General features: G+C 48.7%; 11 protein-coding genes across 11 annotated transcripts; 5 read left to right on the top strand and 6 right to left on the bottom strand.

Annotated features, from left to right (window-relative positions):
* Positions 1-1929: 1929 nt before the first annotated feature.
* Positions 1930-3998, bottom strand: N7518_005817 (glycoside hydrolase family 32 protein; the record flags this gene model as incomplete). Its single annotated transcript, XM_057186744.1, has 2 exons — positions 1930-2050; positions 2113-3998. 2 exons carry the CDS (start codon positions 3996-3998, stop codon positions 1930-1932), a joined length of 2007 nt encoding a protein of 668 aa, XP_057038447.1.
* Positions 3999-5078: 1080 nt separating this feature from the next.
* Positions 5079-6611, bottom strand: N7518_005816 (M81 family metallopeptidase; the record flags this gene model as incomplete). The annotated part of the gene is made up of 1 exon (XM_057186743.1): positions 5079-6611. One exon carries the CDS (start codon positions 6609-6611, stop codon positions 5079-5081), a length of 1533 nt encoding a protein of 510 aa, XP_057038446.1.
* A 643-nt stretch (positions 6612-7254) lies between these two features.
* Positions 7255-7857, top strand: N7518_005815 (copper homeostasis protein CutC; the record flags this gene model as incomplete). Its single annotated transcript, XM_057186742.1, has 1 exon — positions 7255-7857. One exon carries the CDS (start codon positions 7255-7257, stop codon positions 7855-7857), a length of 603 nt encoding a protein of 200 aa, XP_057038445.1.
* A 235-nt stretch (positions 7858-8092) lies between these two features.
* Positions 8093-10305, bottom strand: acoC (uncharacterized protein; the record flags this gene model as incomplete). The annotated part of the gene is made up of 5 exons (XM_057186741.1): positions 8093-8418; positions 8558-8681; positions 8741-9658; positions 9929-10072; positions 10126-10305. The coding sequence occupies 5 exons, from the start codon at positions 10303-10305 to the stop codon at positions 8093-8095; spliced, it is 1692 nt and encodes a 563-aa protein (XP_057038444.1).
* Positions 10306-11855: 1550 nt separating this feature from the next.
* On the top strand, positions 11856-13294 carry N7518_005813 (class I SAM-dependent methyltransferase; the record flags this gene model as incomplete). Its single annotated transcript, XM_057186740.1, has 8 exons — positions 11856-11926; positions 11984-12040; positions 12099-12128; positions 12179-12220; positions 12270-12395; positions 12453-12665; positions 12716-13144; positions 13204-13294. The coding sequence occupies 8 exons, from the start codon at positions 11856-11858 to the stop codon at positions 13292-13294; spliced, it is 1059 nt and encodes a 352-aa protein (XP_057038443.1).
* Positions 13295-15594: 2300 nt separating this feature from the next.
* N7518_005812 (NUDIX hydrolase) lies at positions 15595-15882 on the bottom strand (the record flags this gene model as incomplete). The annotated part of the gene is made up of 1 exon (XM_057186739.1): positions 15595-15882. One exon carries the CDS (start codon positions 15880-15882, stop codon positions 15595-15597), a length of 288 nt encoding a protein of 95 aa, XP_057038442.1.
* Positions 15883-16309: 427 nt separating this feature from the next.
* N7518_005811 (formyltetrahydrofolate deformylase) lies at positions 16310-17173 on the bottom strand (the record flags this gene model as incomplete). Its single annotated transcript, XM_057186738.1, has 1 exon — positions 16310-17173. The coding sequence occupies one exon, from the start codon at positions 17171-17173 to the stop codon at positions 16310-16312; it is 864 nt and encodes a 287-aa protein (XP_057038441.1).
* Positions 17174-18223: 1050 nt separating this feature from the next.
* Positions 18224-19261, top strand: cbhB (putative 1,4-beta-D-glucan-cellobiohydrolyase; the record flags this gene model as incomplete). The annotated part of the gene is made up of 1 exon (XM_057186737.1): positions 18224-19261. One exon carries the CDS (start codon positions 18224-18226, stop codon positions 19259-19261), a length of 1038 nt encoding a protein of 345 aa, XP_057038440.1.
* A 266-nt stretch (positions 19262-19527) lies between these two features.
* On the bottom strand, positions 19528-20142 carry N7518_005809 (carboxymuconolactone decarboxylase family protein; the record flags this gene model as incomplete). Its single annotated transcript, XM_057186736.1, has 1 exon — positions 19528-20142. One exon carries the CDS (start codon positions 20140-20142, stop codon positions 19528-19530), a length of 615 nt encoding a protein of 204 aa, XP_057038439.1.
* Positions 20143-20845: 703 nt separating this feature from the next.
* N7518_005808 (lactonase family protein) lies at positions 20846-22050 on the top strand (the record flags this gene model as incomplete). Its single annotated transcript, XM_057186735.1, has 3 exons — positions 20846-21098; positions 21170-21643; positions 21695-22050. The coding sequence occupies 3 exons, from the start codon at positions 20846-20848 to the stop codon at positions 22048-22050; spliced, it is 1083 nt and encodes a 360-aa protein (XP_057038438.1).
* A 269-nt stretch (positions 22051-22319) lies between these two features.
* N7518_005807 (putative alpha/beta hydrolase) lies at positions 22320-23981 on the top strand (the record flags this gene model as incomplete). Its single annotated transcript, XM_057186734.1, has 1 exon — positions 22320-23981. The coding sequence occupies one exon, from the start codon at positions 22320-22322 to the stop codon at positions 23979-23981; it is 1662 nt and encodes a 553-aa protein (XP_057038437.1).
* Between the last annotated feature and the right edge of the window lie 491 nt (positions 23982-24472).

Below are 24472 nucleotides of genomic sequence, written 5' to 3'. Positions count from 1 at the left end.
GACTGTCAATCTCTTTTGCAAGGTTATGCGATCTGTATTGCCGTAGCCTCCACTACGACTAGCATAACCACCGCTGCGCCGATCCAGACGGGAATGACTCCTTCTTGTACATAACAATACACGGCCAAGTCCGGCGATGGGTGTGCTGCGATTGAAAATACATACACTGTCACTTTTCCCAGCTTTATGCTTGGAACACCGCCATTGGTGACGATTGCCAGTATCTTTCACTTGGTTACGCCGTCCGTGTCGCCATCAAGTCCACTTCCACAACCACGACATGCGACTGCGGCACCGACAGGAACTACGACCAGCGTATCTTGTAGTGAACAATACACTGTCCTTCAAGGTGACTCATCTGCTGTGATTGAATCCAAGTATAGCATCAGTTTTGCCGGATTCACCAAGCGGTTCTAAATGATGCATTCTGACGTTCTCATTGTTGCCCTATGCAGTTTGTACCAAGACACGAGTTGAGAGACTAGTGTAGGAAGTGCGACTTTATAAGTTCGAGTTGTGATGCGTAACTAGTTAGTGAGGCCTCAATAACTACCAACATTACTAAGCATCACGTTTTGCTTAGCTATGTAATCATGAGCGGATCACGCGGGATAAGATGACGACAACGATTCGACTTTCCTTATTTGCACTGTTGCACTTTATGCATCATGGAAGTTCAGCAGCGCGTTCTTCGCATAGTAGCAGACCCGAATCACTTTTTGTCTAACCAGAGCCCGAGTTCCTTTGACCAGCTAAACCTTGGTTGATAACTCCCAAACATGTCTTGGTATCTCAACGCCTGGATTATTGAGAGGACTGATCAGTCTACCAGCAGCCCGTCTTCCCACAGAGATGTGGAAGACACACGAACTCATTTATCTCCCCCACCAAACGCACACTCACAATTGAAGGTCTTGGTCGCCGTTTCCACAATAAAGCGCTTAGATACCATTTCGAGAACGCCCTGCTACTCGAGCCTGCCACAAAGCCGCATCTGCAACAAAGTCGTTTTCTACATTCTTAAACTCGGCATCATCATTGTCATGGTTCCTAGTAGAAATGCAGCCAAAGCGGACAATTGTCCGTGAAGGCTCGAGCATGTGGCCTTTGGTTGCCTATGAAAGTGTATTTATTGGCTCCTCTATTATACAAACTACCCGCAAAGTCCTTCTCTGGCCGAAATCCCACACCTAAAAGTGGCTGTACAACATAGCTGTCTCATGCATAAGACCTTGATTAGCCAGCCTGCCCCAGGTCAGCACACCACTCTTCTGCTGAATTTCCTCGATTCCAAACATTCCGAACGCAAAACCAGCTACTAACGATCTGAATTACGAGGTTGAACAAGAAATCTTTGCATTCTTCGAGAAGACTACGACGACTCGCTCAGCCTGTGACAAATATGCGAGTGAGCATCTCGGTGGCCATGTCATTCCAGTCGACGTGCAAGCTACAGCGTGGATTACTGGCCGAGAAACAACGCGTGTCTGTCAGTCCAACAAAGCGATGCTTGGTCAATACATCACCGAGCTTGACGGGGCGGTCCAAAACGCGGAAGAGGGATGCATCGAAAATCCCATGTTGAAGCTTGCTACCATACAAATCTCTAAAATCTCTAGTTTCTAGGCGTTGAAGCTCTCGCAATTTCAAAACATTCTCATCGATTCAACTGCATCCTAACCGCATGTATCATCATATATCCTCATCGTCATCTGTCATTATCGATTCCAATACCCCTGACCGTCTATCGCCCACGAATAATCTCGACCTTCACAAACGTGAGATGCTCCATCTTCTCTCTACCCAGACAACGCATCATTCGTAAGGCATTAATGTCTTGGGCTTGAAAAAATTGAAGAATTCAAGATCAACCGTAACAGATTTGAGACTCGAAATTCCTGCCAAAATTTCAAGTATGCTGTCCCTCCTTTACTGAGATCTGTCTGGGTAAGCATCGTACAGCCCGTCAGCAACGCGAATGTTGCTGAAAGATACTTCACCCTCCCCATTCTGGAAGAACCGAATCCCAGTCGAGTTCTGATACCAAGGCCTTCCGTCGAGTTAGTTTACGTTCTGTGAAAATGTGAAACCAAGGGGATAAGGGAAACATACCGGGCCCAGGTAGACAGCACAAAGCGAGAGTTGGCATATACCTCCAGGACAGAGTTGTCGACCAAAATGGTCAGGCTGAGAGTCTCGATGCGATCCTCGCAGACCCCATTCGATGAGGAGGTGTGGGCATGACTTTCCGACGAAATGTCGGACTTGCATTTAGTCGAATAAGGTTCACCATGCTCACCCTTGTGACCACACCCGTGGCCGCCATGGCCACAATGGCCGCAATCGGCGCCACAGCAGTCGTTGATGTCAAATAGACGAAGACGCCCCGACTCTGGTGACTTGTCGATGCCGGTGGTTGTATTTGCAGCAGCACTCGTTTCAGAACGATCAATCATGATGGACTCGTTGGAGAACTGATAATAAACGGTGGTTGACTCCAAATCGGATGCCAGGATCTGGAAACCGACTCGCAGGTCAGACGAACGTGCAAGGAAGTCGATCTCAGCCTCAAGAATAAAGAACTTTGTTTCCGGGGAGCGACCGAACGGAATTATACCCGAACTTGTAAGAGTTTGGTCTGGCTCAGTGAAGCTAGGAGCAGCCTTCATAGCGTTGTATGGCTCCCGCGCGATGTCGATTCCGAGTGTTTCCAGTTTGACACAGTTGCCCGTGGAGGGTGAGTGAGCGGCCAAACGCCACGAGCCAATCTCATTCACGAGACGGTTGTTGACCACGTTCGGGATGTCTTTGATGTACAACTCGCGCGACGTCAACAATGTGTTTTGCCATCCTTGTTGCTCTGATGGGAAGCCCACAACTCCTCCGAAAACATCTCCAGTCAACCGTACATAGCTTATAAAACGATCTGGGGCACCGCTGGCGGTAGACGCTTGGGAGGACGCGGGTAGGACTTTGCCTGCTGCTGCATAGGCCGCCAAGCCCCAGTCAAGGACACCCACCATATCAGGGACGAATGTCACGTTTTCACCCTCGGGAATTGAAATTGACCCTGCTGCCCAAAGCTGTGCATGTAGCGAGGAGACCGAGGGCTGAATGGGCACGTATGAACTCTCTACTGCAATGGTCATGAAAGGACTGCCGTTGTGGCTGTATCCTTCTCTGTCGAGGCCGAAGACGTTGCTAGTCTCAAAATTGTAGCCGAATACTTTTGACCAGTCGCCATTGCCCCATGTTGAGTTGGCCGGTTCATGGTACCATTCTCCAAGATACTCCCACTGTTCAAAGCCGGGGCTAGTGTTCTGGTAGAGGAACAGGCCAGGTCCAATCTCCTTGACCCCGCCTGAAACGATTGTGTACCAAGTACCATCGGCGTTGCCAAATATTTCGTCGAGTGGCCCATTTTGAAAAACAAAAGGGTCGCGGAAACCCGTTACATCCAGGCCCTCTGGGGGTTCAGGGATAACAGGTGGAATTTCTAGCTTGGAGAAGTTTTGTCCACCGTCGTAGGTGACCGCCAGAGACTGCGATTCACTTCCTCGGATATAAGGAAGCGTCCAATGGATTGGCAATGCCGAGACCGAGGTGTATAAAAGTGTCGGTTCGCCGTCAACTCCAGATGGGATGACCGAACCATCGAAAACGGCAAGGGGGTCATTGGGACCGCCAGCTACGATTGAATAGCCACCATTAAGGTTGACATCGTAGAAGTGGACTAAATCATCCGTCAGAACACCGGCGATCCCGGTACCATTGTGGAGAAACCCGACGTGGAAGAGCCCTGTTTCAGGGTCATTATAGTGCGCGCATGGGTCGCCGATCTGGCCGTTGGGTAGCAGCACATGGGTATGCGGCCTCCAAGTCTCAAACAAAGACAGCGGGGGTAGATCCGCGAGATTCGGAGGTGGAGCATTGTAGTCTTGAGCAGTGGCTCCCGCCGAGATCGAGATCAAAATTGCTGCTACCTTTATGATATTCATGACGAGGAAAGTTAGATGAGAAAATACCTGCGAGGAATGAAGAACTTGTTGTACATGAATCGAACTGATATTTATATTCTACAACAGGGCGATTTTGTCTCATCAACCATGCAATTTAATCACGAGAGAAATAACGAACATTCTAATTTCAACGACAGTGAGAGGGTAGCCATACATCCCCATACTGGGGGGATCCTAGAATGCAAACGAACTCTCCAACACTTTCATTCTTCGGGGGGTTTAAATGAGTGGCTTGTGTAATCTCGCCGAGACAACAACAATACTTAGATGTAACGACCTATATAAGCAAAGCGAAAGGAATGCGAGCATACCTTGCTTGATATATCATATTCCTCCTAGAGCGACACGAAAGTAGTATTGTCACATTCCTCCTAAGATGGCAATTCTAAATTATACTGTTGATATGAGGCTTACATTCAATCATGTACATGCCCCGGATCAGCCAGACTATGTCGTATATTAATGCGAAGCGTCAACTTTGAGTCTTTTGCAGAAAATCTCCACTAGGCTCAAGAAGGAATCTCAATTAACCATCATGATCCCACTCCCTTTGGCTTACATTCTGAGTCCAAATGCAAATACTCTCCGGTAAAGTCACTAGTAGACTGACTCACTACAACCCGCCGCTGTTGATAAATATGGAGATATTGTCCGAGATCACAGTTCTATAGCTCCAACTTGTGTGGATTCATGGTCTGACAGGCAAACACATGTGACACCACCTACATAGCTCTGTTTCTCTGTTTCTCTCCTGTCCATCGATCATCCAGGAAAATATGCGTATTGTTTCTTCCTTTCATTCCGTAATTTCAATATTAGAGATCCTGCACCGTCCTTTCTAGTTCTTACCCATTGCCATATGCCAATAGTCTCTAGGCGCATCCTTAATTCGACTGGGTATGAAAAAGGCTGGTGGGCGAGTTAGGCAGACTATGCTAACACCTTAGTGGTTCTTCATGCCAAGGAACTGAGGGAAGCAGAGATATGCATTAGGGAAAGAAATCTCTAGATCCACTAGTCGTAGAACATGCACAACGAGGTATCATGATATTCGAAAGCTCATTCCTTATGCGTTTCCAAATCCTCGTTCGAAAATGGAATCAGCTGAGGTGTGAGATCTGGGGCCCTATGGAACGTTTTGTCAAAGGGCCACATTGGACGGGGGATGCGACGATGCCCAAGACGCTGTAGATCTTGATCAACACCACCAGGAGTCAAACCAAGCATCCAGTCTGCCGCCATATCAAAAAGCTCTGGTTCGAGATAGCCAATCTTGACTATGACGATATCTGATGTTCGGGGATTAAGGTCGAGACCGTTGAAGTCACTCTCATGGTGATATGGCTTGCGGAATTTAGTCAGGATAGTAAACACACTTCCAATCTGTAGCACTGCTTCAACTTCGGCATCACGATCTCCATACCTGATGGAATGAACACGTCCAGTCATGGTGACAGGCCCAGAGTGGAGATTGTCCACTTGTGCCCCGGCGGTTACCGTCACCGTGGCACCCACGCCAGCCTTGATTATGACGTCAATTGCTTGGGGTCCTGGAATACTAGCATAGATCACAGATGAGCTGGATTCTGTGGAAAACTCTGATCGCTTCAGCAGTTGATCCAAGCCGAAGGTCACGTCGCCTGATCCACCAGCGGTAGGATTATCTCCTGAATCAGAGATGAAGAAAGGCCTCTTCGAGGATGCGAGCGCGTTGTCAATGCACTCGGAGAAAGACCCGGTCGGCGCAACGAAATGGAAGTCTTTATGGACTTGCCAGAACAAAGACGCAAGTCTCTTCGCTCCCCTAGCGATAGCAACCTTATTCCATCCAGTGACCATTACTACAGCATGATTTCGTGGCTCATCTGCCCACGCATAGCCAACCCATATGGCTGCATCGAGGACATCATCCATCGCTTCGATCTCGGAAACGAGCGAATACAGGCTTTTAGCTGGTTCGTTGCGAGTCGAAGTCTGCTCTCCTGGCAGCAAGATAGGAATTGGGACCCATGCTTTCAGGGGTCTATTCCTTCTCCCAGTGTCGGTTCGCGCAGTCAAAACATGGACCAGATTGCGACAAGCCCGCTCTTTGGTCTCCAATTCATCCTCATGAGGTGCCATACGATAACAAGTGATCAGATCAGTCTGGTGGGCCAGTTCTCGGGACACATTTCCATGCAAATCCATAGATGCCGAGATCAAAACATCTGGACCAATAACAGTTCGAATCCGCCGAAGAAGCTCTCCTTCCACATCTTCCATATCCTCAACACACATTGCGCCATGGATATCGTACCATAATCCGTCGATGGGGTTTGAAGCGACAACTCCAGCCAACCGCTCCAACATTTCCCTGGAAAGTTGTTCGAAATCAGCTCGAACCACGACTCCACCTGGAAGGGCATGGCCTATGAGTGCCCCCTTCCAATCTGCGGCATCTGCTAGATGAGTGCCATGATGCAGAAATGCGTATTCCTCGGTCACCTCCGGGCCACGGCGCGGGTGAAACGCCCCACCGAGTGTTCGAGCGGGGGAAAAGCTAGAGGTCTCACAAGCAAGGCCTGCGATTGCGATAACTGGTCGTTGAGACATGGTCCGCGGAGGGTGAAACAATTGTGCCAATTGTACGAAGTGTAAGAAACGTAAGGATGGGAAGATGAAGTAATGTTACAGGATCCAAGACAATCGCGTCAGACTGCTTTTCCCCGCTCTGGTGACAAGACCATAAGGTGAGGAAAGAGCGACATTGCTGCGCCTGTCTGATATTCGTATCCAAAGAGACAAGGGATCAAAATTCATAATAAAAAAGACCTAGCCACTGAGTAGATAGTACAAAGGTAGTGGGCACGGTTGTAACATCTCCAATCAGGTGACGCGCGGGGTCGCACAAAAGCGCGTCTTCCCACTTGTTTTCGTCCTCTCCATACCAACCAATCAAAATCATGAGTCAAGCTAATATTACACAAAGACCAATCCTAGAGATTGCGTGCTTCAATCAAGAATCGGCCGCAGTTGCTGCGAGAGCAGGAGCGGACCGCATCGAGTGAGTATCTTATTCATGTTCGAGCTCCCGGCAACATGCATCCTGAATTTGTTTTCCTTGTTGCTAAATATCCCTCCGTTCTATCACTAATTGCGCCCAAGGTTATGCAAGGACTACCATCTCGGTGGGCTATCGCCCGACACAGACACCCTCGAAATTTTGAAATCACAGCTCGCGATACCGATCTACACGATGGTAAGACCACACGCGGAAGGCTTCTGTTACGAAGAATTTGACTTTGAGGTGATGAAACGAACGCTCAATTCTCTGAAGTCCTACGGGGCTGACGGTTTCGTCTTCGGTATTCTGAATCGATCCCCACAAAAGCCCTTTGATCCGAAAATCTCGTGGGTCGATGTATCCCGTAACAGGCAGCTTGTCGAACTAGCGGACGGGCGGCCCTGTACCTTTCATCGCGCCTTTGATCTCATTCCCGAATCCCACTGGGAGAGCGCATTGGCCGACATCATGGAGTGTGGGTTCGCATCGATTTTAACCAACGGCGGTGCTTCGGGGACAAAAGCAACCGACTGTGTCGATAAGCTGCAAGCTCTAGTCCGTTATCAAACGCAACTACAGGGGAAAAGAAAACTTCGAAGCAATAGATTTCCAGAAATCATTGTTGGCGGTGGTGTGAGGGCATCGAATATAGGCTTGCTCCACAGCGTCACTGGTGCCTCGGTCTTCCACTCCGCTGCTCTTCTGGGATCGGAAGAGGTAACCTGCGCAAATGAGGTGTTTAAGATGAAAGATAAGATATCACGGGCATCGGAGGCAGATGAAATGGCGCAATAATACTTCCACGTATTCTGTCTGCTTTAATACCGAACATAAACCCGAGCACCATTTGGTCAGAAGTGTATGCCATTTTCCCAAACCTCTTGCTGCACTTCTAACCTTTGATTTGTAGAATTAACATGATGAGGAGAAAAGGAGTGCAGAGGCAGCGGTAGAAATCCAAGCATCGAGGGCAAGTTGGTTACAACATCCATGTTATTTGCCTTCAGATTTTCGAACTCGGATATAATGTTTACCATTGTAATCGGTTATCCGGCTGTTCCAATGCCTCCTTTTCAGGTCCTGGGTGAAATTTGGCTGGGGTTATTGCCTCAAGCAACTTGTTTCCGAATAGTCCAAAAGCCGAAGCAATCCCACCAAATCGGAAGATCTCGCTTTCCATTTGACTCAGCTTGAATCCGAACGTCTTGTCAGCGACTTTGATGATTCGTGAACTCAAATCGATGGAGATTGACACTCCATCATTCGCAAGCTGAAAGAAGGATTCATCTTCCATTGTGATACCCAGGAGCCCGAGGCTTGGCATATTGCGTTGAAAGATGAACGAAAACGACTTGGCTATGACACATTGAACACCGCACCCTAGAAGAAACCCGTGGTCAAAAAACAAACATTCGTTTCAATGGCATTGAACCTGACTTGCCTAATAGTGCCATCACTGCTTGTTCGCGGGATGATCCGCAACCAAAGCTCTTACCACCAACAACAATATTGAAACCCTGCTGGGCCCGTTCGCGGAATGTTGGATATCTATGCACCAGGCAGCACATTCCAGCGTCCATGTTATTTTTCATGCCAATCAGAAACTCAGCAGGAGCCAACTTTAAAACGACCATCAGCTCTGGCATTTGACGAATCCAATTAAAGAATAAACACTCACTGCATCCGTGTCGATGAAGTCTCCCAGTCTCTGCACTTTGCCTTGAAGACTTTTGACTTGTCTTTCTCCGTCTTTATCTAGCCGCGTGTTCTCTATGTGCTTCTGTGTCTGGGTCGTGGCACTAGGATAACCACGAAAACCACATGGCTCAACATATGTCAAGTCGCTCTTCGAGTTAGTTGTATTCAAGTGTATACGTTTTGTTCTGAGCCGGTCCCATTGACTTAAATCGATCGACGCAATCAGATCACTAGGGTCAACTAGCTTCATTTCAAAAGAGGATGCTGCGACAGTGGCTGCAGAGGCGAGATGACCAATTGAACCTAACTCGGATGATCTCAATCGACTATGCCATGTTATTGAGGAGTGTTCATTACCTTTACCCATCCGGTTTTCGAAGTTGCGATTCTGCGAGGAAATCCATACCTCTCCTGGCGCGGCCTGGTCGGCTGACATCCCGACACAATAGCTGCATCCAGGGATGCCAATCTCAAATCCTGCGTCTGCGTATATATCACATAACCCCAGTTCACGTAAGCGATACAATATTGGCATTGAACCGGGAACGACCTTCCTCTTCCCCTTTGTGGTAGGCTTTAATCCCCTTTTCATTGCTTGTTCGATTACCAGAGCACCGAGGATGAGATCTTCCTCCGTGGTAGTGCAGGCACCGATAAAACATCCATTCAGCTCCATTCCCTCTTCTTCCGTAACTGGAACCACGTCATCCGGCTTTGGATAACGTGCGATAAAAGACCCCACGTTCGAAAGGTCAATCTCATGAACTGCGGCGTACTCCGCATCGGCATCGGGCCTGAAATATGCCGTGTGGCATTTATGACGCGTAAGTTTCCGTCTACTAATGAAATCGTGGGTAATTTCATCGGGCACAAATAAACCAGTGATCCCGCCAAGTTCCTGTCATTCATGTTAGTGAATTTGGCCCAACTGATTTATGGTTTATGACATAACTGTGGTCATGTTTGAAACTGCGAAGCGGGTGTCAAGGGACAAATGCCTGAGTGCTGGACCTGTGAACTCCACGATTCTGTCGGATGCTATAGTATTCCGTTTAAGCACTTGGAGGATGTATAAAATGATATCTTTGCCCCCGATCCCTGGCTTCGGTGCTCCAACCAGGCGTATATTGATGGTTTCAGGGACTTTGAACCACGTTTCCCCAGTTACTAATGGAAAGGTGACATCCGCAGCGCCGAGTCCAACCGCGAGACAGCCTACTGCCCCGGAGGAACATGTGTGTGAGTCTGAGCCAACGACCAGCATTCCAGGTTGCGCGCGCTCTCGGTAGAATTCAGTGTGGAGAATAGTGTACTTCATAGACGTAATTCAGCGATTGGAAAAGACCCGACGAAAAGAGAACTGACATTCATGCCTTGGTATTCCGTCAATTTGAAGGTTTTCTTCGCTCTCTCGCTTACACTGATCAGCGCCTGCACTTGAGGTAATCCGTTAATCCGGGGATCAACAATATGGTCCCCAGAAAGCCAGAAGCGATCGTTTCGGAATATCCCGGGTTTTCCTAGCAGATTATAGGTCGTTTCCATTCCCTTGAGATTCACAATCAGCCCGCAGCTCACAGCGCCTCTAGGAGCGAACCTACTGCCCAAGACACCTCAGAGGCAAGTATCCAATCAACATGGACACGAATTATGTCTCCTGGAGCCACCCATCCGATGTGATTTAAATCATGCATCGCAAATATTTTCTCACTCACAGTCATCCCTCGGCGACCTTCGGGCCTGTGTGTTAGAAGGCAAGGCATTGATTTTTCTCGGTCGGCTGAATTCAGGGATTCCAGCCACGCATCCACAAGAAAGAATATTTCCGATTGTTGTTGTATTGTCAGAGAATCATGCTGGTTTATTCCTAGGCCCCCAACCATGGCTGGCTGATAGCAAATGCCAAGGACATCGGTCAGGACATCGACCTCCCGTTGCTTCGTATGATCGGTGCGGAGAATCGTTGAGATATACTCTAGGTTTTGCAACGCATTCTGTGTGGAATGGGATGTCTCTAAAAGCCCGAATGTCCTACTCAGAACAGGCGGCTCAGAGGGGTTCAAGCATACTGACCATTTACATGTATATGTATTCCGCGAGTCTGTTCTAAAATATGAACCAATTGATTGAGACTTGATTGGTTGCTTTCAGGCATCGTTCATGATAGATACTTTCCAAGATTTGGTCTGGTGGTCTTGAAGGGGCTAACCGGTCTTAATATTTATCTAGCAAGGTTATACAGAGGTTGTACAGAGAACAATATAACTAGTGATGCACAGGATACGAGGTCTTACACCGCTCGAAAGCGGGTACTGCAACACCGAAGGGACTTGACTTGTAGATGCCACCGAGTAGAACATACGGGCGCATGCATGCATGAATTTCCAATGCTACCTTTATGGCGGGGTCCAAGATTTGCCGCGTAATCCTCTACAGGAGCATAGCACAACTCGTCTCGTGATCTAACCAATATAGACCGCGGGGTCCTCAACAGAAGGTGCCTATTTAATCAGTTAAGTAGTCAAGTCTGTGACATATTCATAAATAGGGTAACGGGCAAGGTGAGGTATTTAATTTGGACTTGACCTATCATTATACGAGTCCGAAAGTATCCCCAATCCTCCCAATCTATACGAAGTACTCTCCGTACATAGCACAAAGATATACTTGTACAACATACATATTTACATCATGCATCGTGCCGTTGACCAATGATACATGAGCACACACTAGTACCCGTGGACGGAAGTACATGAATCATATAACCAGCCAATAGCAGATCCCGCGGAGAGCTGATGGTTCTTCCGTGTGGGGAACCATAACGCCAAGGTTTCAAGTCCCATGGTTGACGAAGTTAGGCAAGCCACGAGAGATAAATCGCCGTATCCGCAGCCAATCAGCGATCTCCTTGTGGGCTCCACGGGTTATTAATATGATCCTGAACCCGTGGACCTCTCCAGGGTTCCAACACTTTATTATTCTCTTCTCTCTTTATTCTACGTCCACATACAACTGTTGTATACTGTTGTATAACAGTTGTATATTGCCCGCCTTTTGGTTATCAAAACAGAACATTAGAGAGAGAGAGAAGTAATATGGAGGCCATCGCTGTGGATCCAGACTTGTACGCCCCTGCGAGTTCTTATAGCCCCGATGACTGGCAGTCGTGAGTTTGCATGTGATTATCCATCTTATACTTCAGATTTTCCTTACGCGTCATTAGGGAAACTACCTCGATTGGGTCGTCAATCTATCGTGGTTTGATGGATAATGGGAGACGGTAAGAGCTTCACAGATTGGATCACTTGATGATCTCACATAACCTCACACTCCTATAGATATCAATCGCTCTCCAACAAAGAATACTGGTAGGTAGTTGGAATTCCTCACAATAAGAATAAACTCATGTCAAATGTAGTATTCCATCCGATGAGCAACAGTTCGAGACCTACGAGGCAGGGTACGTATTGAAATACCAGTCCAGAATCCGCCTCTGACTATCGCGGCAGACACCTCGTGGATCTCATCATGGACTCAGATCGAGCCAATCCACTGTTTCGGTCACCCATCGGGACCGACCGAGAACGCCCGCTACAGGTTCTCGATATTGGAACCGGAAAGGGCACTTGGGCCATGTACGTCTGTAGACCGTTCCGACCTCGATGAAAATGTTTAGGGCTTATCATTTCTAGCGATGTCGCTGATATGTTCCCGAATGCCACTGTCCGAGGGGTTGACCTTTTCCCACCTCCGGTTACCTGGATGCCACCCAATTGCGTCATCGAGGTCGATGATGTGCTGCAAGAGTGGACATGGCGCGAACAATTTGATCTGATCCATATGCGCAATATGATCGGATCATTTGACTCTGCTGAGTGGGACATTGTTTACCAGCACTGCTTTGAGTAGGTTATCAATACAACAAAGTGTCCGGCCCAATCTGACTGCATAACAGCAAAATGGCCCCTGGTGGGTGGATCGAGCAGATCGAGGCCGGCCCTTTTATCACAAGTGACGATGGGAGTCTCCCAGCCGACAGTGCCTTGTCCTCGTGGGGTCCAATTATACAAAAGTGCGGTGATCGCGCTGGTCGCTCTTGCGATATCGTCCTTACCATGTCGGATAGCATCAAGAACGCAGGATTTGTGGATGTGCATGAAAAAATCTACAAATGGCCAATTGGGCCATGGCCCAGAGACCAAAAGTTCAAGGAGGCAGGTGTGGTCAATTGCCAACACTGGATGTCTGGTATGGAAGGATGGTGTATGTGGCTGCTAACGAAATTTGGTGACCCCGAGCCGTGGACTAAGGAGCAAGTTCATGTATACTGTGCCAAGATACGCAGTGAACTCAAGGACCCACACTACCATGCGTATCACAAAGCGTAAGTTCTGATCTCTCATCGCTCACGTCCCTCACAGGCCAAACTGACCACCAGTATAGGAGAAGAGTGTGGGCTCGCAAGCCGATGCCTGGTGAAGTCCCGCCTAGGTCATCAAAGTCCAGCTCCAGTTCTGCTAGGGCAAAACCATGAACCCATCCGAGGATTCACCTGTCGGATAATTATCAGGAGTGGACGACTCGCCTTCCTTGGTCTTCTCTGGTCCTCTCGGATCGGTTTGTTGCTTCGTTTGTATATAAATCATGCCCGTCACGAGCGAGCTATGTTCCTTTCGTCATAATACTCACCGTTCACCCCTCTGCTACCTGCTAACTTAGACCTATACAAGTGGTGGTTGTCAGAACAACCAAGACACGTGGGGGGAAGATGTAGAAGTCCATATACATAAGCTGATTAAGCATCATGTGATAGTCACATGAGCGATCTGATCTACTCACAGAGTACGACCAGAGTGGAAGGTTGAACGCATTGAGTAAACTACATCAATAAAATGCGGGAAATTAATGAACACCCTAGTTACTTATCTCCTTGTTCAAGAAAACTGAACGAATCAATCAGTATATTGATGGCGTGGAATGCGTTGTTGAAATATTTCTGCAACACTCAAATTATCTTTGCATTTTATCGTTCATCAAAATCATGCCTTTCTCCAGCCAGTGTCTTTGCATCATACTCTTCACCCAGTTGATCGCCTCATCTTTTTGCTGCCTGCAATTATTGCCCGTGTTTTAGGTCCCGCTTATTATCTCGTGAGTGAGACTCTACGTCTACTCTCATACAGTCGACAACCCTGGTCTTCTCCCCGGAGATCAGGGGAGGAAGCTACGCTACAAGAGGCAGAAGAGATGTACCAGCTTGAACATCGCGGGTAGAAAATATTGCACACGTCTGATAGAGCTGGAGTAAACGGCCATGTCCTTGTCAGATGTTCGATTCTCGTGCGGGTTACTTCAGCCGGATGGCTCTATGGAAGCCGATTGGCTCGTAGCACAGCTCATCTTTCCTGGCAGAAATTCCTACTTCTAAAAGTGGCTGTATATACTCCATAGCTGTCTCATGCATTAAGACCTAGATTGGCAAACCAGCCCCCAGCCCCTGTTTGTCAGCACACCGCTCTTCCTTTCGTCATTCTTATGCTTTGTTAAGTTGGTTTCCTTCTCCTAACAGCTGTTCTACTGAATCTACTCTATTTTCAAACATTTCGAACGCAAAACCACGGCTACCAGGGATATGAATTACGAGGTTGAACAAGAAATTGTCGCATTCTTTGAGAAGACTACGACGACTCGCTCAGCCTGTGATAACTATACGAGTGAGTATCTTGGTGGAAATGTCACTCCAGTCGACGTGCAAGGCGTGTATAGCTATACCGTCTATGCTGGCCCTAACGCCGAATTTGTCGTACAGTATCGTCTGAAGTCCCTAGTAGGACATTATAAATCTCGTCAAAGCCATTTACGGTACCTTGATACCCCAGATCTCCTTCAAGGGATAGATTAGGGAAAATCATAAGAGTAAAGAACCGCTTTATATATACATTATGAACCGAATGCCAGGTATCTCTTACCTGGATTTTATCCTAGCCTATAACGGTGATATACCTGAACACTCGCTCGAGTTCTCTCGTTAGCGCCAAAATCTTGTGGCCGACAACGCAAAGTATATGATTCATTTCTACGTGATATATATAGAATTACTGATCATATGTCTTACTATATAGATTCTTTGCTCTATCTTAGAAAGGTCCTTAGGATATTAATCAAACGTACCGCGAGAGCCTATACCATCAGTATAAACGAGACCTGAATTTATTACTTACTTCTCTCCCTATTCGATTCTATCTATTAATCAAGAAGTCTCTTAACTCATTACCGGCTATCTTTTTACTTCCTTTAGTACTACTATACAATGATTTTGGTTCCTTCAATATACTGGCAGACGAAAATTCTTGCAATCTACTCGGCATAATTGATTAGGCCGAAGCTGAGATTGCTCCATTTGGTATAAATCTCTACGCTTATGATCGTTTGATATATAAGATCCACTTGAAATATAGCTGGTCTAGGTATGATGATTATTGCCTTTTGGATGAGATATTCTGGAGCACGTTCAGTCAAGAAACCGGAGTGGACAATGAAACGATCAAAACCATCAAAGCTATAAGGATTGCTGGAGTACTGTTGTGGCTTGGCTTCACAAGTCGTCTTCCGAATGAGCCGAAGCCAGTACCGATTTCTGATGATGATGAAAGTGGAGCATATGGCATGCGTGATTTAGACGGGCTTTTGATTAATCCAGCTACGAGGTTCACGGACTTGGTATGATAAGATGAACGTGTGTCTAGAATGGCGGCCAAGCTCACCAAGCATGTGTACCAGTACGGCAGCCGAAATGGGCCAAACTGGGGAATGCTTAGTAATACATATATTATTTTACCGCCTTCGTAGTATATGCAACCCACTTTCTTCCAGCGTTTCGCGCAGAGGGGAGTCGAGTAACGTTTTATCGGTGTTCAGTTCGCATGCGCCTCCAGGGCCCTCCCAGCAGCCAAGCATGGAGTCCGTCAGTGCGCGCTGGAGAAGAAGGATGCGCGGGGTGGGATCGGCATGAGAGAAAATGTACACGCCCAATCCAAACCCTTCAAATTCAGGCCGGGCGGTCACGAAGTCCGTGAGAGGGATGGTGAAGTATTCGAGATGAGAAGCAACGGCATAAGCCATCTTGATTAGAGATATGAATAGGAAATGGAATCTTTTTTTGAGTAGTGCTGATGTTGTCTTACCTTCCCCGCCAGGCAACCCCTGAGCTTTTTTTTTTTTTTGGAAAAAAGTGAAAAGAGGAGAATACCAACTACAAAATCATAGAATAAGAAGATGTAATCTTGTGATATTGCCATTTCTACACTTCCCTCTGAGATTTCAATCTATGTCGTATGAGTTATTGTATTTCGTGATGACAACCATAGATGTATATATATGTTATATACATTCGAATCCTGAATCTATTTTGATTTTGATATTTTTCTCTCGGTAGTCCCATGGCCTAAAATATTAACCTAGAGGTATCACAAAAGGGTCGCTGAAGGGAATAGTTTAATAGTGTGATATGGGCAATATGAATCACAGAATTGGGTGAGAATCAAATGCCTCAGTTGAAGACAACAGTCTTGTGGCCATTCAAGATCACGCGACGCTCTGTCACGTACTTGACAGCAGTGGCGAGTACGTTGCTCTCCACGTTGCTGCCGGCATGGGTCAGCTCCTTGGGGCTCATGCCGTGGTTGACCCGAACGACATTCTGTTCGATGATCGGGCCTTCATCCAGATCACTGGTGACGAAATGAGCAGTGGCACCAATGATCTTCACACCGCGGTCGTAGGCCTGGTGGTAGGGCTTAGCACCCTTGAAAGAGGGGAGGAAGCTGTGGTGGATGTTGATAATGCGACCGGACATGGCGGAACATAGGGTTGGGGACAACACCTGCATATACCGAGCCAACACAATCAAATCAACGTTGTGTTGGCTCACCAATTCCAGAATCTGGGCCTCCTGCTGCGACTTGGTCTCCGCGGTGACGGGAAGGTGGTGGAATGGGATATTATAGGTGGCCGCGAGGGTAGCAAAGTCCGGGTGGTTGGAAACAATTAAAGGCACCTCAATGCTCAGCTGGCCGGTGGATTGGCGGAAGAGCAGGTCGTTGAGGCAGTGGCCGATCTTTGAGACCATGATCAGCACGCGGGGCTTTTTCGCAGTGGGGTTGATCTCGAAGTTGAGGGAGAACGACTGCGCAGTGGGCTCGAACGCAGTGCGCAATTTCTCGAGTTCGGGGACTTCATCTCCTCCACTTGCAAGCGCAAATTGTGTGCGCATAAAGAAACGCTCAGAGGCAGGATCACCGAATTGCGACGAATCGATAATGTTGAGGTTGTTCTGGACGAGGAATGCAGTGACCGCGTGGACAATACCAGGACGGTCAGGGCCGGACAGGGTCAAAATGAAGCTAAAAGCCATAATAAATGAGAGAACGGTGTTGAATCCGCTGGTGCTCCGTTGAACAGTTAAGAGGATGGAGAGGAATTGTCCTGGTTTCTTTTCTTTTCTTTTCTTTTTTTTTGTGAATCCCACTCCCAAGGTTGCCGGTTTCGGCGATGACTCATCTGCTGCCATTGCCCGCCTTCGGCTTCTTCTTTTGTTTACTTTGTGCCCTTTTGATCTTCAATCATCACTTTGATCTATGTGATCTCCTGTCCTTGATCTACAGTATCATTTGGGCTCAGGATCGACAACGAAAACATCTCAGCTCGATCATTTCACTCCCCCATGCGTCGGATTCCATCTTCCTAGCCACCTTTTCTCTAGCGCGACGCAAAGCCACTCGGCACCAACATTATGCATCGATCTCACCTACCCAGGTGTCATGAGACTAGAACTGCATTGCTGACAGGCCTGTGCTCGGCATTGGTTCCTTGACCCCCGTGATTAAACCAAGTTATCTTCACGACGCTAATGCATCCCATTGCACTTCCACGAGCCAGCGTGCGCAGCCAACACAAATTACCGAGAACTGGGGAAAAGGCTACCACGTATAGACCCTAGATCTGGGCTACGGTACTTACTACTTTGTCACGGATTCGAGATTTTTGTTTAATGCGGGTGTGCTAACATCTCCAAGTCGGTCGTCCTACACAGCATGGCGTTGTCTGTCTAATTTGGAGGCTAGCCATTTAGCCGCCAATGCGTTTCCATACGATGTGTGTTGTTGGGGGCTATTTGCGAGCCGAATACAATTATCCCCTTACCAAGCGATGAGAATGTTCACAGCCATCTCGGTGGCACCGAGAAGCCGCCTCCACAAAATGACACCAACTACATCCGAAGCCAGTCGCGGGGTCTAGGGGACTCCCTCCGTGTCCCCGGAGTGTTTGTCGTACTTCTCCATTGGGAAGCACGATGAATTGTGACCCTCTCTAGTTCCTATTAGAATATAAAAGGACTATGTATCTATCTGATTCTTAATTTCCTCATCAATTCACCCGGCAATCAAGCAATCAAGACCTCATCATGGCTTCCACTCTCTCCAATTTCTACAAAGATGCCCTGCTGTTGGCCGCCTTGCTCGGAACTGCACAGGCACAACCGGTGGGCACAAACACCGCTGAAGTTCACCCATCCTTGACTTGGCAAAAATGCACCACTGGAGGCAGCTGCACTTCCCAAACCGGCAAGGTTGTCGTCGACGCCAACTGGCGCTGGGTTCACAACACTACCGGCTTCACCAATTGCTATACTGGCAACGAGTGGGATACAACTATCTGCCCGGACGATATTACTTGTGCCACTAACTGCGCCCTAGAAGGTGCCGACTACTCGGGCACTTATGGTGTTACCACCAGTGGCAGCTCTTTGCGGCTGAACTTCGTCACCCAGGCATCTCAGAAGAACATTGGCTCACGTCTCTACCTGATGGCGGATGATAGCAAGTATGAAATGTTCCAACTGCTCAATCAAGAGTTCACCTTCGATGTCGATGTCTCGAACCTTCCCTGCGGCTTGAACGGTGCTCTCTACTTCGTATCCATGGACGCAGATGGTGGCATGGCACGATATCCTGCCAACAAAGCCGGTGCTAAGTACGGCACCGGTTACTGTGATTCCCAATGCCCGCGCGACCTTAAGTTCATCAACGGCCAGGCCAACGTGGAAGGGTGGGAGCCTTCTTCCAACGACGTCAACGCTGGTACTGGCAACTATGGTTCTTGCTGTGCTGAGATGGATATTTGGGAGGCCAACTCGATCTCCACTGCAGTCACACCTCATCCCTGCGATGACCCAACCCAGACTAGGTGCAGTGGAGATGCTTGTGGTGGTACATACAGCAGTGACCGCTATAGTGGTACTTGTGACCCTGATGGATGTGATTTCAACCCATATCGCATGGGCAACCAGTCTTTCTATGGCCCGAGCAAGATCGTTGATACCAAGTCACACAGTCACCACCAGCAGCACCACCACCACCACCACCAAGGCAACCAGAAACACCACCACTACTGGATCAAGTACCACCGGTGCAGCTCACTATGCCCAATGCGGTGGAATTAACTGGACCGGTCTAACCACCTGTGCCAGCCCGTACAGCTGCCAGAAGCAGAGTGATTACTACTCGCAGTGCCTATAGGTGAAGCAGTGGAGCAACAAGATATAGGTATCAGCGGTAGCTTGACGAGGGTCTTACATTGTTAATGAGATCAAATTTTCATACATACTTGTAGATCTGGATGGCTCCGGTAATTCAATGTTGTACAGATCGTTTGTCAGGAGTCTCCTCGTGTTTTGTTCCACACAGCAACATTCCACTTCATCTCTCTCTATTGCAGAGTAACAACCAGCTCATCCACGGTTTTCATCTCGCGACCGTTGTTCTCGCCGACGTCCAGTGCAACCAAAAACCGACTCACACAGTTATAACCGGCGATGCCAGTGGTGAGCTCCACGATCTCGCGGTCATCGTACCCGACCGTCTTCAATTCAGCAAAAACAGCATCTTCAACTTTAATGGTGCGAGTCATCTGGTCGGTATAGCGTAGAACGGCGCGCTGTTGTGGGGTGAGTGCGCTAGTCTCAAGCTCGGCAATATCTCCCTCAGCGGTGCAAGGCAGTGTAAGAGCAGCCTGCAATTGACTGGGTTTGATACCACCTTTGAGAGCCAGTGGAGCGTGGGCATTCCATTCGTAAACAGCGTTATTGAGTACAGCGACACGGCAGACTGCCAACTCCATGACACCAGAGTCAACCAAAGTGCGCGACCGAATAGCTCCGATGAAGCTGTTCCAGCCATCGGCGACAGGTGGGCTATGGAGGAGGGATAGGTCAAGCGGGATTAAAGGACGGGGGTTTCTGCGCTCCGCGATGCGGGCATAGATGTCGGCGGTGTCAGGGTGCGCATCGACAGGCAGGGTGGAAGGGGCGTAAGGCAGACGCATGGTGCGTGTATGATTGATTCCGAGTGATTTGAGGTTATGTTTGAAGATGGTGTGTCTTTGCTGAAACACGTACATTAGAGTCCGGTTTCAAAGTATTATGTTTTCTTCAACTTCTTCAACAGCACCTCAACAGTTCAAACGCGGGGGCGGGAAATGTCTTACCCGCCCGTGTGGGGGAGTGTTTCTCCGGCATCACTTCCCGATTAGAAATGTCTACTCCGTACTCTTCAGGCTTGTATCGAAAAGAGAAGTCGGTTTATTAATAGTAATAGATCAGGCTGAGTTCATATTCTCGCCGCAATCGAGCTCCAAATTACTATGAACAATCTCAAGAGCAATTTGCAAAGTTAGTATGTCGTACAACAGATATACTTGGACGCTACCCCGGATTGCGGAAGGCACTTGGAGCTTTGAAAAACGTGGTGGGCTTAGGGCTTAGGTATTCAAAGAAATATATTCATAGTCACCTGGAATCCTCAAATTATTAGAGAACAAAATAATGGCAAACTTGATCCCAACACCGGCACTAGAGTAAAAACATACTCCCGCAGGGTGCCGCCCCTCGATGCCGATATCCCCCCGCATGCGGATAACATTGAACTTTCATTATATTGGAGTTCTCGCCTTATACATGATCCGTTCTGTTTTCTCACGGGCATTTGCCTCAATATCTCGGTCATTTTCCCACTCCTCAATCGCCAATATGAAGCATCATTTGATGGTCGGTACCTGGACTGCCCCCGGACGTATCTATACCGTGCAATTCGACGACGATGCCCTTACGCTAGAGTTGGTCAAAAAGACCGAGATTCCAGAAGCCGAGCCCATCTCATGGATGACTTTTTCTCACGATAAGAAGGCGATATATGGCGCGGCTATGAAGAAGTGGAACAGTTTCGCTGTCAACAGCCCGACAGAGATCATTCACCAAGTGTCGCACCCGGTAGCTGGTCACCGTATGTCTAAGGAGTCAATGGAATATATGTCCGGTTTACCCTCGCTAACTCTTTCTTTTGTTTCGCGCTAGCTCTGGCTCCCAGCAGCGAGACCAACACTCGTGCTATCTTCGTGCTTGCCGCCCACAAGCCTCCCTACAATGTTTACGGCAACCCTTTCTACAACTACGCCGGTTACGGTAACGTGTTTTCTGTGAAGCCCGACGGAAGTCTGGATAGCAATATCCAGAACTACGAATATGTCCCCAACACTGGTATCCACGGCATGGTGTTCGACCCCACGGAGACGTACTTGTACTCCGCCGATCTCACGGCTAACAAGATTTGGACGCACATCAAGGACCCCAAGACGGGCGAATTGACACTGGTGGATTGCCTCGAGGCTCCTGATGCCGGCGACCACCCCCGCTGGGTCGAGATGCACCCGAGCGGCAAGTACCTGTACGCGCTAATGGAGGCGGGCAATCGGCTGGCAGTCTACGTGATCGATGAGCGCACCCACAAGCCAGTATTCACTCACATCACGTATCCCTTACTGCCTTCCGGTGAGTTTCAACAAATGCGACCGATGTTGATGGTAACAACTAACTCATTAGGCCTCCCCCCACGTAACAAGTATCGTGGAGATGTCACTTTTTGCACCAAAGGTGGAGAGTATCTGTTCGCGACTACTCGGTCAAACCATTTCGATGTGACTGGCTACATCACCGCGTTCAAGCTCGGCTCGCATGGCGAGATCGAGCGCCAGCTCTTTATCAACCCGACCTCGACCAGTGGTGGCCATTCCAACGCCGTCAGCCCCTGTGACTTCAGTGACGAGTGGCTTGCACTGTGCGATGACCAGCTTGGATTTGTTGAGATGTACCGCTGGCGTGATGAGAAGTTGGCACGCGTCGCGCGGGTGGATATCCCCGAACAAGGATTTGGTATGAATGCCATCTGGTATGATTGAACGATGAAATTAGAATAAATGAAGATCAACATGTAGTGCAAAAGATTATGTACAGTACACAAAATAGATTGGTGTAAAAAAGACAAAAGGCCAAAAGGGAAATATCGTCGGCAGTCAAGTTCGGGTTCTGCTTTCACCCGGATGAGGGCGCAATTCGAGTGCCGATGTTCTTTATGTTCTGGGGATCCTCCTTTTCGCTTTTTCGCATCTTTTGAATCCTTTCTCTGTATTGTCTATTCTGGATTTCCGATTTCCTTTAGCTCTTCATCATGCCTACTCCCGGTCTTCTCTACGTGACAATGCAGCCCAAGGGCTCGCTGCCGGACACGCAGTTCCACGACTGGTATAACACTGAACATGGGCCTCTGCGTCTGCGATTGCCCTTTGTCACTAATGGCTTTCGTTTCCGTGCCACAGATGGAGAACAGCCTGAATATGTGGCTTTGTACGATATTACCGACATGGACGAGTTGACCCGCAAGACCTACTTGGATCTGAGAACCGATCTGATCAAGACCGAGCGGGAGAAGAAGACTATGGCCCAAATTGATGTCGGCCGTTTACTGTACGATCTAGTGGATGAGCGCAGCAACCCGAACTTCCGCCCGCTAGAAGATCAAGCCGATACGGATGCCGAGACCCGGGGTAGCGTCCTCGTCGCCGTCCGAGTTGCCACTCACCCCGACCCCGCCAAAGAAGCTGACCTGGATAAATGGTACCGCGAGGAACATTTTGAGATGCTCTCTCGTGTGCCTGGATGGCGCCGGAGTTGCCGTTTTGTCACTGCGGCGATCGATTCCGCCGCCCCGCGCGAATCGCTGACTCTCCACGAGTATGCCCCCGTCAATGGTCTTGGCGGTGAGGCCCACAAGGCCGCCATGAATACCCCATGGGGATCGCGTCTCATGAGCGAGGTGGTCACATCTAAGAAGCGTCGCGTATATGAGTGGTACTACACCTTCGGCCCTGCTCCCCGTGAGCTCACTTCGCTAGCTGCCCCAGATGTCGTTGGTCCCTGGAGCTCCAATGATGGCCGTACTCGCACATTTCCCTCGACCATCCGCCCAGCTGTCGAGTCGTTTATCACTACTTCTGATGGGGTTGAGATCCCCTACAGGCTGGAGGGTAGCACCGATCCCTACGCGCCTGTCGTCGTTCTGAGCAACTCCATCCTAGTCAACTGGAACATATGGGATCGTTTCCTTGACGCCTTCTTTGCTCAGCAACAGAACCAGCGTTACCGTGTCGTGCGCTATTTGACTAGAGGCCGACGCTCGCAGAGTGGTGAGCAGCCTGTCAATATCGATTTACTGGCCTCTGATCTGGCTACGTTGCTGGAGGCTTTGCGTGTGCCTCCCAAGGCCGCTCGTTTGATTGGTGTCAGCCTGGGTGGTGTGACCGTTTTGAACACTGCTCTCCTTCACCCGGAGCGCGTTGGAGCTTTCATCGCATGCGACACCAACTCTTCCGCACCCGAATCCAACCGTAAGGCATGGGGTGACCGCGTGGCCATCTGCGAGAAGGAAGGCTCTACCGATCCAGACACCAATGAGCCCATTGTCGGCGAAGAGTTAGCCGAGGTAACCACCCGTCGCTGGTTCGTGCCGGAATCATACCAGACCCAGCCCGAGGTCCTTGCGCCTGTCAAGGAGGCTGTGCGCACCAACAGCTTGAAGGGATTTGCCCATAGCGTGCAGGCCCTCTGTGCCTACGATATCCGTGAGCGCATGGCTGCTGCCACTGTGCCAGGCCTGTTCATCGCTGGAGCCAATGACGGTGTCCTACCTCAGACAATGCAGAAGATGGCCGCAGATCTACATGGTGGCGCCGAACTGAAGCTCATCGACCGTGCCGGCCATCTACCCATGGTAGAGCAGCCTGTGGCATTCGAGAAAGTTGTGACTGAGTTCCTCGGAAAAATTGATGGTTGATTGCATTTCTATGGGTCATGTGTAGATAGATTTTGTTCGGGCGTATGCAAGGAAATGACTGATGAATATGTTGACTGAACCTTCGCCCCAGTGAGACATGACAGTATCTTCCCTTCAAGTGCGTGCTTGTATAGAGTAATGTTCGACCGATCAAATCATAACTTCGGATCCACCGATGTGTATGTACGGGCATGTGCGTCAGATGATCTCCGGGCTTCCGTTGTATGGTAAAGCCTGAGTATTTTGTCCAGAGGATGAGGATGCTTATGCGGGAGGGAAGGGTGACCGGAGGCTGGGTGTCTTTCGAAGTACCTAAATAAATCTTCAGTAGACCGAGGTCCCAATTTCAAACAAAATAAGGTGAAAAATCTCAACCATGAGCTGTATCACAGAGCATTGTTGAGCACAATCGTAAAGAAGAGAAGACGAAATGATGAGAAAAAGTTGCAGAGCTGGACAGTTCGGCAGACGAAGGCGGCCAAGGGTGAAAT

The sequence above is a fragment of the Penicillium psychrosexuale genome (genome assembly GCF_028828465.1).
Source record: "Penicillium psychrosexuale strain IBT 29551 chromosome Unknown utg000004l, whole genome shotgun sequence".
Classification (NCBI taxonomy): domain Eukaryota; kingdom Fungi; phylum Ascomycota; class Eurotiomycetes; order Eurotiales; family Aspergillaceae; genus Penicillium; species Penicillium psychrosexuale.
This window is presented reverse-complemented; position numbering and strand designations above follow the sequence as displayed.